This window comes from Scylla paramamosain, chromosome 27 (assembly GCF_035594125.1).
Source record: "Scylla paramamosain isolate STU-SP2022 chromosome 27, ASM3559412v1, whole genome shotgun sequence".
NCBI classification, from domain to species: domain Eukaryota; kingdom Metazoa; phylum Arthropoda; class Malacostraca; order Decapoda; family Portunidae; genus Scylla; species Scylla paramamosain.
The window spans coordinates 20970360-20984228 of NC_087177.1; the positions used below are offsets into that span (position 1 = coordinate 20970360).

At 39.8% G+C, this 13869-nt stretch overlaps 3 protein-coding genes across 3 annotated transcripts; 1 reads left to right on the forward strand and 2 right to left on the reverse strand.

Annotated features, from left to right (window-relative positions):
- The first annotated feature begins 10684 nt into the window (after positions 1-10684).
- LOC135114350 (histone H3) lies at positions 10685-11140 on the forward strand. Its single transcript, XM_064030255.1, has one exon. It carries the CDS (start codon positions 10730-10732, stop codon positions 11138-11140), a length of 411 nt encoding a protein of 136 aa, XP_063886325.1. The 5' UTR covers positions 10685-10729.
- Positions 11141-11776: 636 nt separating this feature from the next.
- LOC135114351 (histone H2B-like) lies at positions 11777-12148 on the reverse strand. The gene has a single exon (XM_064030256.1). It carries the CDS (start codon positions 12146-12148, stop codon positions 11777-11779), a length of 372 nt encoding a protein of 123 aa, XP_063886326.1.
- A 373-nt stretch (positions 12149-12521) lies between these two features.
- On the reverse strand, positions 12522-13337 carry LOC135114437 (uncharacterized). The gene has a single exon (XM_064030341.1). It carries the CDS (start codon positions 13335-13337, stop codon positions 12522-12524), a length of 816 nt encoding a protein of 271 aa, XP_063886411.1.
- Between the last annotated feature and the right edge of the window lie 532 nt (positions 13338-13869).

The window sequence follows — 13869 nt, forward strand, 5'->3', positions numbered from 1 at the left end:
TCTAGCTAAAACAGCTTTTATGAAGTTAGGTGTTCTGAGACGTCTCCGCCAGTTTTTCTCACCCCCCCAGCTGCTAACTCTGTACAAGGGCCTTATCCGTCCATGTATGGAGTATGCTTCACATGTCTGAGGGGGGTTCCACTCATACTGCTTTTCTAGACAGGGTGGAATCAAAAGCTTTTCGTCTCATCAACTCCTCTCCTCTAACTGACTGTCTTCAGCTTCTCTCTCACCGCCGCAATGTTGCATATCTAGCTGTCTTCTACCGCTATTTTCATGCTAACTGCTCTTCTGATCTTGCTAACTGCATGCCTCCCCTCCTTCCGTGGCCTCGCTGCACAAGACTTTCTTCTTTCTCTCACCTCTATTCTGTCCACTTCTCTAACGCAAGAGTTAACTAGTATTCTCAATCATTCATCCCTTTCTCTGGTAAACTCTGGAACTCCCTGCCTGCTTCCGTATTTCCACCTTCCTATGACTTGAATTCCTTCAAGAGGGAGGTTTCAAGACACTTATTCATCATTTTTTGACCACTGCTTTGACCCCTGTATGGGACTGGCATTTCAGTGGGCATTTTTTTTATTACATTTTTGTTGCCCTTGGCCAGTGTCCTTCCTACATAAAAAAAAAAAAAAAAATAGTAGTAGTAGTAGCAGTAGTAGTAGTAGTAGTAGTAGTAGTAATGCTATTTTTCATATATTTAGTAATTTTTTTTTTTCATATTAATATTTATATTTATATTTTTTGTTTTGTTTTGACATTCATACGAATGCTATAAAGGTGAAGCATAGAAATTTATTTGATTAATTAATTAATTTATATATCTATTTATTTTGATTTTTTAAATTAATTAATTTATTTATTTTTATTATTATTATTATTTTTTTTTATGTCTCTATGATAAGCAAAGCATTATAGAATTTATGAAAGCACATATCCTCTAGAGTCTTGCCCTACAAAAGATTCTGTAAAGTAAAAAATAAAGGGAATAAGTGTCAGTGACGTTTGATGAATAGAGGAAGGCGTGGCAGAAATTACCATAAAACGTATATAAATGAAAATTTATCTTCCTCGTATTTTCCAACTTGCGTTTGCTTCTTGAAAATTTAACTGGGTGGGTCATATAGCAGACATATTGTTCTTTCCTCCATTGTAGTTTGTTTCCAGCAAGCCCCCTAAATAAAGTTTCTGTTTTTTTTTTTTTTTTTTTTTTTAAGAAATGAGGAATTACATTCTAACGCTGATCACTGAGCGGAGCGTAGACGAGCTGCTATCCTCAAGGACGTTACCTCTCTCTCTCTCTCTCTCTCTCTAAATAAGACTTTAAATAAAAAGAATATATATATATATATATATATATATATATATATATATATATATATATATATATATATATATATATATATATATATATATATATATATATATATATATATTAAAAGACAATGAATATCCTCTGGGGAAGGGGTGACAATCCTTATTTAACCCTTAATTTCAGTTGAATTTTGACAAGTCTACGTTAAAATGTTTCCATTTTTCTGCAGTGATAAAGAAACGTAGAGGGGTAGCTAATATATTTAGTTGTTAATTGTATCTTTTTTTCTTTCTTTTTTTCATTTATTCTTTTATTAATTTTTCTTTTCATTGCTTAATTATGCATTATGCCGACACTGCAGGTTACAATTGCAGATATTGCAAGTATTTTTGACACAATACAAGTACATCCAGCTAAATTATTGCTACAGTATAGAGAGAGTATTTCGATTACATACCTTATTCTTCATCTTCTTTTCTTCTTTTTTTTTTTTTTTTTAATAAATATAATAATAAATAAATAAGTAAATAGGTATTGTCAAATGAAATCGTCGAGATTACGCAGGGGTTTCGGGCAATACTTGGATGGGTGACTACACAAGCCTCATCTGTCTGAAAAAAAAAAAAAAAAAAAAAATAAGAATAAGAATAGGGAGAATGAACGAAAATTTTAAGTAATAAAGATAACAGTAAGAATTATTATAACAAGAATAAGAAAAATTACAATAAAGGAATATAAAAAAAAAGAAAGAAAGCATCCCATGTCTTTCTTCCTAATTGTCATAGAAGGGTGAATTCTTTTGTATATTTTCCAACATTTCCAATACAACGATATGAATGGGGGAAGAAAGAATAAGAATAATAGAAAGAAGGCCTCCCAACACCTAGTTCTCCGGTCTTGGCCAATTAGCTAACGGCGGGATCAGCGCAGTTAAGCAGGGGGTCCGGGAAGAACTTGGATGGGTGACCACAAAAGCCTCATCTCTCTGAGAATAGAAAAAAATAGCAATAAGAATGAGGAGAATGAACGAAAAACGAAAATAATAAAATAACAATAACAACTATAATAAAAAAAAGAAGATTAAGAATAAAAAGAACAAAAATAAGGGAAAAAAGTAATAATATATCTCTCTTGCTAATTGTCGTAGAATTATGAATGAAGGGTTAATTTTAGTGCATATTTCCCAACATTTTCAGCACAACAATGCAACAACAATACAGGAAAGAATAAGAATAAGAGAAATAAGCCCTCCCAACACCTTGTTCTCCGCTCTTGACCAATCAGCTGACGGCGGGATCAGCAAGGTTAAGCAGGGGGTCCGGGCAGAACTTGGATGGGTGACCGCACAAGCCTCATCTCTCTAAAAGTAGGATAAATAAGAATAAGATAAGGAAGAATAATAAAAAAAAATGAAAATAATAAAGATAACAATATTAATTATGACAAGAATAAGAAAAAAAATAGAATAAAAAGAATGAAAAAAAATAAGAATATCACAACTTTCTTGCTAATTGTCTTAGAATTTTAAATGACATGTCAGTTCTGCTGTATATTTTCCAAGATTTGTTATGAATGAGGGAAGAAAGAATAAGAATAAGAATAAGAATAAGAACAAAATGAATTAGACTAACAATAATGATCACATCTTTCATGCGGTGACTGCGTGGGCGATGAGCCTCACTGGACGTTTCTGACCAATCACAAGGCAGGGTTGGAGTCGTCGGGCCCACCCGATTCATATATAAAGGGATTTTGTGGGAAGCGCGGGCAGGACGATGTAACGCAATTGGCCCGTGCCAGGTCGTTAGATCTCCTAACCGACAAAATTCAATGGGAACTGATGGCGACTGGCCTGTGGGAGATGAAATGGCGAATTCTCTCCCATCCCGAAAAATCAAAAGTCACTTATTTCAACATTAAAAGAAGTCAGCCCCGCCAAATCTCACTAAACAGAATTGATCCAATCCCCACCCCAATCCCCATCAGTAACAACAACAAAGTGCTTGGCCTCACCATAGATAAGCACCTCAACTTCAATATACATATAAAACAAAAAGCAACCATAGCCGCCAAGGCCTTGAGCAACCTGGAAAGATTTCGCGACAGCAGCACAAAAACAAAACTTCACCTCTACAAAGCTTTCATTCTCCCTCTCTTAACCTACTGCCCTCTTGCCCTCTCTCTCTCTGCTCCCTTCAACCTCTCTAAACTTCAGAAGGTTCAAAACCGAGCAATTCGTTTCGCTCTTGGGACGAAATGGTTCGACTTCAGAACCTCTCTCTCCATTCACGAGGAGTCCAACATCCCCCCTCTTAACATAACACTCCACAATAGAATCGAAAAACAACTAAGCTCCTTCTCCGACAGACACACAATCACATACAATTTCATTACCAACCTCCCCCCTGCTTTCCGTCACTTGCCGCACTGCAATCTCCTTGATCCTCCCACTGTGCCTCCTGAACCTGTCTTCTAATAATGGACTCCTCCTTTCTTCCCTTCACTATCTCCTTTTTCTGTACCACTCATGGTGTCTGAGTGGCATCATCGTCGTTCTCTCGTTCACGTGGGCGGGCCCGCGTGCCAACACCTAGTGGTTTTTTCATATTTTTTGTCTTATGGTTTTGTATTCATATTTTTGTTTTTATGCATTATTTTTCTGTCTCGCAGCCTAGGTTTTAAGGTGGCACCGGACCGCTCCTGGGAAAGGGACTAGACAAAAAAACACCGCCATTAACATACCATGCCTCTGACCGAGGGAGTGGGGTCGTGTGCCAACACCTAGTGGTTTTTTCATATTTTTTGTCTTATGGCTTTGTATTCATATTTTTGTTTTTTATACATTATTTTCCTGCCTCGCAGCCTAGGTTTCAAGAGGGCACCGGACCACTTCCAGAGAGACGGGGATAGCACGAACCGCACTCCTCCCACTGACGTCACGGCAATGGGGCCCCCGGCCGTCGGCATGACGTTCCGGTAGCGGTACCCCCCGAGGTAGTTAAGGAGCGGCCAGTACTGATGATGGGGACGGTAACCACACCATTCAGTGGAAGCCACTTCACCCCCCACACAGAGGTAGTTGGGTGCGGCAAGGGCTGGGCAGGAAGGTAGTCAAGAGATGGTGGGGCGGGGCCCTGGAAGCATCCATGCAGGAATCCCCATTCACCCCCCTCCACCAGCGACTTACCGCGTGCAGGCAGATGGTATTAGATTTGACCCCTCGTTGCGGTGAGGGAGCCTTTTCGAGCCTCTGTCATTGCACATCCTACCATCACGTCAATCATTATCACAAACCATCCTCTCCCTCCCCATGCATATAACACCACGACATTTTTTATATTATATTTATATATATATATATATATATATATATATATATGTATATGTATGTATATGTGTATGTGTATATATGTGTATATATGTATGTATATGTATATATGTATATATGTATGTATGTGTGTATATGTATATATATATATATATATATATTTATATATATATTTTTTTTTTTTTTTTTTTTTTTTTTTTTTTTAGCAGGGTGGCCTTTTTGCAGGACGAGTCACAGGACACAAGAAAAAAGGACCAACACCGCTTTTTTCACCCACCACATTACATCATACAATAAATATCCCGGCCATCACCAAATCACTCTACTACTATCCGTGGTTCGGAACCCACGTAAAACTGTAGGTCCCTCCGCTATACGGATGCAATTCTTCCTCTGTCCTTCTTTGAACCAATAAAAAGCACAAAAAAACCCTTTTTACTCTGACTGTCCTTCACTCCTCTTTCACAACCTGATAATGCAGGCTCTGGATAGTCTGGCCCCTAACTTGTGCGTGGTTTGGCCCGGGGATTTGGGTGCGTGGGCGGCGTCCGTGGCTGTGGCTGTGTTGGGCTTGGCTTGCTCGGTTGGTTCAGGACTCTCCTGCTTTCCCCGATAAAGCCCTTGTCTTCCTGGCCATCTTAGAATGAATATAACACGTTAAAAAAAATAAATAAATAAATAAAAAACATAAAAAAAAGATGTCCCTCCTAATTCAAATTGCGCCTGGGTCAAGCCCCAGTGACTATTTCTCCTACTACAATTCCCTTCTTATCACCCCCCTATTCTTCCCACTATCCCCACTTCTCCCTCCCCATCTTTTCTCTCTTTGTTATGTTAAGCGCGGGCAGATGCACCTGTGTACCGGGGCTCTCCCACTGGGTAGAGAGCCCGCCCTAGTGCAGTGCCTTTTCACCTCCAACTATATTTCCTTTTCGGCCATAGCGTCCCCCAGTGGGTGAAGGTGAACCCCGCGGCTTGCTCAAGGGGGGCCCTTAGAGGGCTGCCTTAAGCCCACTGGGTAGGTCGGCCAACAACTTGGCTAGTGTTAGGCGCGGGGTAGGGACACTGCGACGATTGTTAGCAATCGGGTGTCTGTACTGCCTTGCCTAGGTAGGCTCCTTCTTTTTTACCTTCTTTTAGCTGTGGCAGTGTGTCGGGCTTTTGCCCCCTTGTAGGTTTTATTTTATTTTTTATGTATTTTGCATAAATTCCCAACAAAATGCCAAGGGTCAAAATCAAACACCCAGACCCCTCTAGGCAAAGTAAGCAATGCCTAATACGAATTCTCTCGGAAAAACTTATATACGCAACAAGGATTATCCAGACCATGGACTCATTTGTAGTATTAACGAGAACGGACGAAGACACAGACCACATCTTCTCACCCAGCACTACAAACATCCTGAAAGGGGAAGGATTCCTCCCCGTTTTGCCTCCTGAAGTACGGGCAAAAAGAACCATAGTGTTGCTAAATTTAGATGAACATATATACTCTAACACCGAAAATGACATCACAGATGAACTAGTCAAGAAAAACACCTTCCTAAATGAAGGGATCGACAAAATTTACAAGATCCCTAAAGCTAAAATAATAAAAATCACACTGAATAGTTCCACTGCAGCCAAAAAATCCACAGAATCTGGACTTCTAGCATTTAACATGAGCATCCCACACTATAACATAAAAATCGAAAACTTCATTCCAATCCTCACCTGCATGAAATGCTACAAAATTGAAGATCACCCCACAAACAAATGCAGTATGCCAAAGACATATGAAATTTGTTCTGAATGCGCTGAGACAGGACATACATGGAAACAGTGCACCAACCAATTCAAAAAATGTATTAACTGTAACGAACCACATCGATCTCTAGCATACAAATGCAAAAAAAGAAAAGAAATTATTGAACAAAAAAGACAAACACAAAACACAAACAAAACTTATAGCCAGACACTCTCAACTAGCAACAGTCAGAAACAACAACCTTTTGACATTAACAAAAATGCAATAATCATGTCTTGTATGTTTTATGCTCATACGATAAATGCAGTTAAGCCTGGCAGTTTCAACGATGAACTCAATAGGGCTCTAGCATTAAATAATTTACCAAATATAGAACTCCCTCCAAACCCTCCATCTACACAAATTCTCAGCATGTTACCACACAACCCAAACAACAAGATAAATAACCAACCACAAGAACAACAAAATACACAACAACTAAACACGACAAACACACGTCAAGACACTAATACAGAAAACACAAACACAAAAGACACAGAACAAACACAAAACGAAATAACAGAATACATAGAAACTGAAGAAGTCATACCAGAACTGGAAAAGATAAAGGGCACAAACCTAGGACTGATAATTATATCAAAGAAAAGTGAAAAATGGCCAGAAGGAAGACAAATTAGTATAAAGGAAATACAAACTGGAATTAAAACTGGACACTATAAGTGGAGATACTCAAATAAAAATTACACCGAAGAAGAAGTCTGGAAATATCTCATCAATAATGATATAAATTTGGACAACTGTTTCAGAATTACTGACGATCAAAAATTTAACAAACTACGTAATGGACTACACAATGAGTTCACACCACCTAGAAACAAACACCAAAGGAAAAACAGCCAATAGGCACCCCACTTTCACATTTTCAATTTCTTCAACAAAATAGATAAAATAAAAATAGTACAACACAACGTAGCACACTGGTCCACCAACAAACGCACACTTAAAACATCTTATCTGGATATAGACCCACACATCATACTCATAAACAGTCATGGCCTTAAAACTAACTCCCCTCCAAAACTACAAGATTACCATACATACACAGTTAATTCTTCAGGAGAACTACATGACGGCAGTGCAATTTTGATCAAAAACAACATACCACATAGAATAAATGACGACTTTATTAGTGACGTCATACAAATCACAATAAAAACAAACACAGGACAGATACACATTGCCACTACATACCTTCCACCACGTAGACCTTATCTCCCAATTCCAGATTTCCACAAATTAACTTCAAATAATGATCCAACTTACATTATTGGGGACCTAAACGCAAAACATAGAATACTAGGAGACTCCTATAACAACACAGTGGGTAAAGGGATCAAGCTACTAATAGACAATGGGAAGCTTAAACATATTGGACCGGATTTTAATACCTTCATAAGCCAGAACACACAAACTACCCCAGACATCATTCTTACTAACAATAAAACTTATCACAACCATATAATAGAAAAAGGACCAATCACCTCATCCGATCACATTCCCATCATACTCACTATTACCTCTCAAGCAGTCACGGAACCTACAAGAACCAGATTTAACTTCAAAAAAGCAAAATGGGAAAAGTTTGAAAACGGAGTGAAAACCTCTATAGATGATTCAGATCAAAGTGGAGAAGCAACACAAGGGGAAATAGAAACGGCGCTTGAGAAATGGTACACTATAATAACAACTAACATGAAAGAACACATACCAACCATGAATACAAAAACTACACAAAAGGCAATAAGCAACGAAACCATACGCAACATACAAAGACATCTAAACACACTAACACTAAACGCCCAATATCACGGATTTACATATATGCAGTTTATTCAGTACAAAACACTTAAGAATTACCTAAAAGCAGAATGTATAAAACAGCATAATAAAAATTGGGAGTATAAAATAGAGCAACTACAAACACTTTATAAAACACCAGCAGATTTCTGGCAACAAATAAAAACACTTAAAGGCAATAAAAATCAAACATCACCTTTCATTATATACAATAACAATAAACTATACACGGATAAAGAAAAAGAATCAACATTTCGGCAGATATGGAGCAAAGTTTTTAAAATAAGTGAGGAAGAGAATTTATCATTTGATATCAATAATGAAACAATAGTAGAAGAATCCCTAAAAAACAATAGAAATAAATTTACCCCCTACAATAAATCAGATATGAACAGAATTAATAACAACCACCTACTTACATCTAAAATAACTCTGCAAGATATAAGAGACACCATCAGATCACTTAAAAATAACACACCGGGCAATAGCAACATCAATAAATCTATAATGACCCATCTACCAATTAATGCAATAAAAATATACGCAAAAATCATAAACCAGTGTCTATCAATGGGATATTTCCCAAACAAATTTAAAACAGCTTTAATCAAACTAATACCAAAGCCCAATAAACCTTCCACAGACCCAACGAACTATAGACCGATTTCGCTACTAGAAGTTCCAGGTAAAATATTGGAAAAAATAATAAACAAAAGACTAAGACACTACATAGAATCAAATAACATACTCCCTCAAGCACAACATGGATTCAGACGGGCAAGAGGCACGGAAACAACCATAGCAATAACAACAGAAACAATAGCAAACGCATTAGGGAAGAAACACCAGTGCTCTATAGTTTTAAGAGACGTATCAAAAGCATTTGATAAAGTATGGCATGGAGGCCTAATATATAAGCTAATCAACACAAATATGCCAGACATTTTCACAAAACTAATATGCTCATTCATAGAAAACCGACACGCTCATATTAAAATCAACAATCACACAGGTGAACCTATTTCATTAAGGAGCGGAGTCCCACAAGGAAGCTCACTCTCCCCAACCTTATACACACTATTCACCTCAGACATACCTCAACCCTCCCCAGGCTGCAGTTACATAATATATGCAGACGATATAACACAAATAATCAGTTATCCTGGTAAATCAAGACAATTCATGGCAAGGAAAACAGAGAAAGAAATAATTAAAATTAATAACTATGAGAAAAAATGGAAGATAAAAACAAACACAACTAAATTTCAAGTAATCCCCCTAGCAGTACAATACACAAAACCAATATACATAGAAAACTCCTTGATTCCCTTCTCTAAAGAAGGAAAAATACTGGGCTTAAAATTCAACCAAAGAGGTCTACAAAACCAAGTAGCAAACATGCAGAATAAAGCAAACATTGCCCTAAAAAACATAAGAAGATTTCACGGCCTCACAACCAAAATCAAGCTACACTTAGTAAAAGCATGTGTAATACCAGTGCTCACTTTTCCTGCTTATCCACTCAATACACTCACAAAAACAGCTACTCTTAAACTACAAATTATTCAGAACAAGGCATTAAGATTTGCTTTAGAAGCAAAATACCCTTACACAAAAACAACAGAACAACTACATCATAATGCACACATAAAACCATTAAACATAATATACCATGAACGAGGTAACACTATCAAAAACAAAATTATTAATGAACTAAAGATACACGAATATCAAAATATCATATCAGAGGAAATATCTAAAGAACACGGATGGTTTAAGAGACCAATATCCTACATAAATAAAGACGCACCAGCTCCTATTTACAATCGAACATCACTATATTAACAACAACATGAATACTTACCATAACACACACTTAAATTTAATACCTACCTGATGACACCACCTGCCACAGAAACCAAAGTAAACAGCTTCTGAAAAGGAAGAATACAATAGTCAAATAACTACATCATCATAACACAACAATCCAAAGTACGCTGACAGTTTCCTCTCGCCTCTGCTCTGCGCCCCGAGTTGCCAGGAGTGAGATGTGGTACAGTAACGGCTGTGTAGAGCAAGGTGGCTCACCGTTTACCTCTTTCCCCCGGCAAGGGGTGGAGGACACCGGCTCTGTCAGCTGACACCCGGATGCAGAGAGGGAACGAGGGGGAAAATTAAATAAACTAAATAAATAAACAATACAAAACTGCATATCATGCTAACACCAAACAGTCGGTTGAGCACCTGCCCCTAGTTGAATAACTAACACACTACCCAAAATAACACACTATCAATAAAGCAAGACGGTTTGCCCGTCAACTTCATGTCTACTACTATATTTCCTTTCTCACTATAAACCTCCAATCTTCCCTTCCCACCCACTCTACCTCTTTATTTTCACCCAGCTTTTCTATCCCCCCAAATCGCAAAATCGCGGGCAGACTCAGCTGAGTGTTCGTTGTGAGTTGTTGTTACCACAACTATGGCACGTACCAAGCAAACGGCTCGCAAGTCCACTGGTGGCAAGGCGCCCCGCAAGCAGCTTGCTACAAAGGCAGCTCGCAAGTCTGCTCCAGCCACTGGAGGTGTCAAGAAACCCCACCGTTACAGGCCTGGAACCGTTGCTCTCCGTGAGATCCGCCGTTATCAGAAGAGCACTGAGCTGCTTATCAGGAAACTGCCTTTCCAGCGCCTGGTGCGTGAAATTGCTCAGGATTTCAAGACTGACCTCCGCTTCCAGTCCTCTGCTGTCATGGCTCTCCAGGAAGCTTCCGAGGCTTACCTCGTGGGTCTGTTTGAGGATACCAACCTGTGCGCCATCCATGCCAAGCGCGTGACTATCATGCCAAAGGACATCCAACTGGCTCGTCGCATCCGTGGCGAGCGTGCCTAAGAAGTCATCCACGAATGATCTTCATAACAGCAATATCTAGGCCCTTTTTAGGGCCAAACATCTCTTTCATTAAAGAATTTTCATAGACAATCTGTTTGGTTTTGTGGAAGAAAATATTTATTTTCCATCTTTCAGTATCAGGTTAATAATTAACTTTCGACTTTCAACTCAATATCCTTCCCCCCTTTTTTTTTTTTTATATTATTATTATTATTCCCTCTTCCATGGCCATATCTCTTTCACTTGGGAGAATTTTTATCTTTCTTTATCTCTATTTTTTTTTTATCTTTTCTTTATCTCCACAGAATAATAATCACGATAATAATAAGCATAATAATAATAATAATAATAATAATAATAATAATAATAATAATAATAATAATAATGATACAATAATTATTATAATAATAATCATAATAAAAACAACAATATTAATATTATTAATAATGATAATAATAATAATAATAATAATAATAATAATAATAATAAAAATAATAATAATAATAATATTAATAATAATAACAATAATTATAATAATAATGCATTTGTCTATATCGTATCTTTTTTCCTTTTCAAGTGTGGCTCCAATGGAGCCGGGTATTATTTTATACTGGCAGCAGTATACTGGCCGCCTGTTTACTTGGAGGAGGTATACTTGGTAACAGCCTTGGTGCCTTCAGAAACAGCGTGTTTTGCCAGTTCACCAGGCAGAAGAAGACGGAAAGCGGTCTGGATTTCCCGGCTGGTGATGGTGGAGCGCTTGTTATAGTGTGCCAGGCGGGATGCCTCGGCAGCGATGCGCTCGAAAATGTCATTCACGAACGAGTTCATGATTGACATGGCCTTGGAGGACACGCCAGTGTCTGGGTGGACTTGCTTGAGCACCTTGTAGATGTAGATGGAGTAGCTCTCCTTCCTCCTGCGCTTCTTCTTCTTGCCGCCCTTGGCAATGGCCTTCTGTGCCTTGCCAGCTTTCTTGGCAGCCTTTCCTGATGCTTTGGGAGGCATAGTGTCGCCGTACTGCTGTGAGAACGAGTGTGCGTTTTCTCAGACTGACTGACTGACTGATAGATTGCCACTTCGTGGAGTGTCGCGGGCCTTTTTAGCCTAAAGGCGGCCCACAGGTGGCTTCCGTTGATAGGAGATAGGAAGACAAGTCTGCATGCCACTAGGGGAGTCTGACTTGCCCGCCTATAGCGGAGTGTCGATACACTCCTTGTGGTTTGAGGATACTGTCTTCCCTGTGTCTTGTCCAGTGTTAAGTGTCCAGCCTCCTTTCCTTTGTGCTCGGGGGAGTCTGACTTACTCGCATGTAGCGGAGTGTCAGAGACACCCCATCGCAGCATAGGAGGAGACTGTTCGGAATAAAAAGAGTGTTGTTTTACCTGGGTGGCCGAAAGGCATTCACCATCTGTATCAGTCTGTTGGTGTCTGTTTGTTGCAGTATGTGTGGTGCGTCGTGTGCGTGTCTGTGTAGGAACGGAGCTGTGCTTGGGCAGTCTTCAATGTAGTGTCGTAGGGGTGTGTACGAGGGTGTGTCGCAGTGTTCGCATGTGAGTGGTAGTGTATCGTTGAGCTCGGCTAGGCAGTGGTAACCGAGTCGTAGTCTGTGTAATCGTGTACGTGTGCGTCGTGTTAGTGTGTCATCAGGTGGTGCGGTGTTTGCAGTTGCTGTGCCATACCAGGTTGCACTTGGTGACCCTTCAGCAATCTGACTTCTTACTGCTTGGGTGCATAATTGCTTGCAGGTTTTCTTGGCGGTGCTGCTGACTTGCGCTCGGGATGGTACTACGTGGCTCGTCACAGTAGGGAGTAGGAGTCCATCTTTCGCTGCAGTGTCTGCTAAATCGTTTCCTGTGATATTAGTGTGGCTGGGGATCCAGTTAATTGTGATGTTCCTGTTCCTTCGGCGGATGGCCTGTGCGTTGGCATGGATGGTGGTGATGAGGCGTATGTTGTCTCCTGAGTGTGTTTGCTGGAGGCACTGTATGGCGCCCAACGAGTCGGTGTGGATAAGGATGTCTTTGTGTTTGTGAAGTGCATCTTCTAGTGCCTTCCCGATGGCAGCCAGCTCAGTTTGGAGGGTGGAGGAGTGGTCGGGGAGGCGGAATATGCCTGTTCCTGTGTGGTGCACGAAGGCTGCTGCTGCTCTGTGTGTGTTGGGGTCCACTGATCCGTCTGTGAAATAGACCTCCATGTTCCTGTCATTCACTGCGTGAAGAGCTTGTTGGGCTTGGGCTGCGAGGGCGTCGGCGCTGAGAGATCTTTTGCTGGCAGTTAGTTTGGTAACAGAGAAGTGATAATCAGACTCTTGCCATGGAGGAGGTGGTATAGTCGGGGTGCTGGGCATCTGTTGTTCTTGCGGTTAATGGTGTTTGCATCTGTAGCGTCTTAATGCCCTGAGCCATTTTCTGTGCCCAAGTTTTCTTGGTAAAGAGTTCTTCATTGTGGGCGAGACTCTGATGAACTTTTCTGGCGGCTGTTGTGTATTTGGTTTGGGAAAGTGTCTTGGCAAGGAGTGAGGTGTTCATGGCATGGATACGATGGGCAAGTAGTGGTAGATCGGCCTCCGCTCTCATGTTGACAAGCTTCGTCCAGCGAGGTGCCCCCAACATGATGCGGAGCGCTTCATTTTGGAGTTTCTCGAGGTCCTCCATCTTGTATGGTGATATGGTGGCTAGAAGTGGGGCTGCGTAGTCTACAATGGACCTTATGGCCTGGATGTAGAG